The sequence below is a fragment of the Prionailurus viverrinus genome, chromosome C1, assembly GCF_022837055.1.
Source record: "Prionailurus viverrinus isolate Anna chromosome C1, UM_Priviv_1.0, whole genome shotgun sequence".
Taxonomy (NCBI): Eukaryota; Metazoa; Chordata; class Mammalia; order Carnivora; family Felidae; genus Prionailurus; species Prionailurus viverrinus.
This window is the reverse complement of record NC_062568.1, coordinates 110726326-110729087: the sequence shown is the minus strand read 5'-3', so window position 1 is coordinate 110729087 and position 2762 is coordinate 110726326. Positions and strand designations below refer to the sequence as shown.

Genomic DNA, 2762 nt, shown 5'->3' with positions numbered 1-2762 from the left:
TCTCTCTCTCTCTCTCTCTCTCTCAAAATAAATAAATAAACTTAAAAAAAAGAAAATACTGGGGCGCCTGGGTGGCTTGGTCGGTTAAGCGTCCGAGACTTCGGCTCAGGTCATGATCTCACGGTCCGTGAGTTCAAGCCCCGCGTCAGGCTCTGTGCTGACAGCTCAGAGCCTGGAGCCTGTTTCAGATTCTGTGTCTCCCTCTCTCTGACCCTCCCCCATTCATGCTCTGTCTCTCTCTGTCTCAAAAAAAAAAAAAAGAAAATACATTATAATCTCAATAAAGGCAGAAAAATCATTTGACAAAATTCAATTTCTATTCATGATAGAAACCGTCAGTAAAGCACAGATAGAGGGACTTTCCCAGCCTGATAAAGGGCACATGATTTGTCATATCTCATATTACTTTTTCCAAGAGCCACAAGTTGAGTACTATTAATATCAGAATACAATGAGGAAACTAAGGAACTGAGATCAGCTAATTTAACTACTGTCTGCATCTAGTAAGCAACTGATGTAGGATGACAATCCACATCTATCTGTCTTAAGAGCCCACTCTTTCTGCTATAACATCTCACTTCCCAGTTTGAAAAAAAAATGGAAATTGCAATTTGCAGCAATGGCCTGGAGATTAGAATGGACAATGTAATAGAAAATTGGTGCTTGTACTAAGTCTCTTTTCAGAAAATACATAAAATTTAGCTGAGGATAAACTTTGGATTACTAAAGTCTACCTTTATGAGGAAAATTATGTTACTATATATGATCAGTTAAAATATCATATCTTATAAATCCTAAAATATAAATGTTCTTATTGAGAAAAATGAGATCAATTTATAGAAAACAAACCAATAAAATTTTATTCTGAAGAAATTAAAGGTGTTCACAAATATTTATGTATGAAAATTTTCATTCTAGTGTTTAAAATAGCAAAAGGAATGGAAGCAATCTAATGTTCACTGAAAAAGAGAGATTAAATTTATTTTGTATGGTAGAATAAAATGCATTTGTGGGAATTTGTGCTCCCGATATTTTAAGCCTATAAATAGAGATCAAGATTCATATATAGAAAAAGAGACTAGAATGGAATACACTAAATGGTAACATTGATGCTGTGAATGGTTCTATTCTTTATTTCTTTCTGCATTTTCTTAATTTTTCACAATTATATTACTTAAAAAAATAAAATATAAAAAAAAGAATTTAATGCAGCAAAGCGTACAATGTTAGGAGGGAAGTTTTGCAGAGCCAGAGAGAGGTGGGCTTACTCTAACACAGGGATTATCAGTTTATTGAAGGTTTTGACCAAATCTCCATTTATTTTCATGCAGCAGAAGCCACACACAAATCTGTAGAAGATCCCTAGGCCTGAGATGGCTGGATTTGTTGAATGAAAAGTTGTGGTCTCCCAACAGGTCTTTCCTATACACCTCCCTCCACAGTCTAGACCGTTCTATCTCCAACATTATTTGACATGGCCTTGCAAGTTAACAAGCCAATTTGGGGTGCTCTTTGTACATTCTCATAAGGCTTTTATTTTTCTCATTGTTTTGTAGCTATGACACCACTTGAAATGAACAATCAGACAGATGTCACTGAATTCATCTTCTTGGGTTTTTCCAACCACCCCAAACTACAGGGCTTGTTTTTCCTGGTTTTCTTGCTCATTTACCTGACAACACTCCTGGGGAACATGCTCATTATAACAGCCACTAGAATCAGTCCTGCTCTCCACACTCCAATGTATTATTTCCTCAGCAACCTGAGTTTCTTGGACATCTGTTATACATCCACCACCATCCCCGTCATGCTGGTGAACTTCTTCCGGGAGAAGAAGACCATCTCATATGAGGGCTGCCTCTCCCAGATTTTCTTCCTCGTCACATGTGCTGGCACTGAATGTGTCTTATTGGCCGCTATGGCTTATGATCGCTATGTAGCCATTTGCCACCCTCTTCAATATCCCGTCCTCATGCGTGTGAAGGTCTGTATTTTTTTGGTGACTGGGTCCTGGCTGTGTGGGCTGGTGAATTCTGTGACACACACAGTGCTGGCAGCCACACTGACTCTCTGTGGGCCCAACCAAATCAGCCACTTTCTCTGTGACATTCCTCTGCTCCTGAAGCTCTCCTGTTCAGACACCTCTCTCAATGAGTCTGTGCTTCATGTGGCCAGTGCCACCATTGGCCTGAGCCCCTGTCTGTTTACTGGAGTGTCCTACATACTCATCATTTCTTCCATTCTTAGGATTCCCTCTGCTCAGGGCAGGAGCAAAGCCTTCTCTACCTGCGCATCCCACCTCACTGTGGTGGTGGTCTTTTATGGAACAGCCAACTTTAACTATGACAGACCCAGAGAAGGTTACTCCCTAGACATGGATATTCTGGTTTCTGTGCTCTTCTGTGTTATGACTCCCATGTTGAACCCCATCATATACAGCCTGAGAAACAAGGAGGTCAAGGGTGCTCTGAGGAAGCTGGCTGGAGGGTATATGATCCCTGGCAATATTAGTGTCTAGATCAATGGTCTTCAACCAGCATGAAAAATTTCCGAGATATTTTTAACATGAATAGTTTTAGAGTCTATATCCAGATCCTCAATTCCTACATACCAGTTCCCAAAATTGATCTTCTCAGGAACTTCTTTCTCTCCTCTTTTTCCACAGGTACTCTGTTTTCCACTTTGCAAAGTCATAATGTGTCAGATATTTTGTATTTGTTCTCAGCACCATCTGGATCCTTCTAAGTTCTCCCCACATCATA

At 39.8% G+C, this 2762-nt stretch overlaps 1 protein-coding gene across 1 annotated transcript; it reads left to right on the top strand.

Moving 5' to 3' along the window:
- The first annotated feature begins 1534 nt into the window (after positions 1–1534).
- On the top strand, positions 1535–2518 carry LOC125171676 (olfactory receptor 5V1-like). Its single transcript, XM_047868844.1, has one exon. The coding sequence runs from the start codon at positions 1559–1561 to the stop codon at positions 2516–2518; it is 960 nt and encodes a 319-aa protein (XP_047724800.1). The 5' UTR covers positions 1535–1558.
- The last annotated feature ends 244 nt before the right edge of the window (positions 2519–2762 follow it).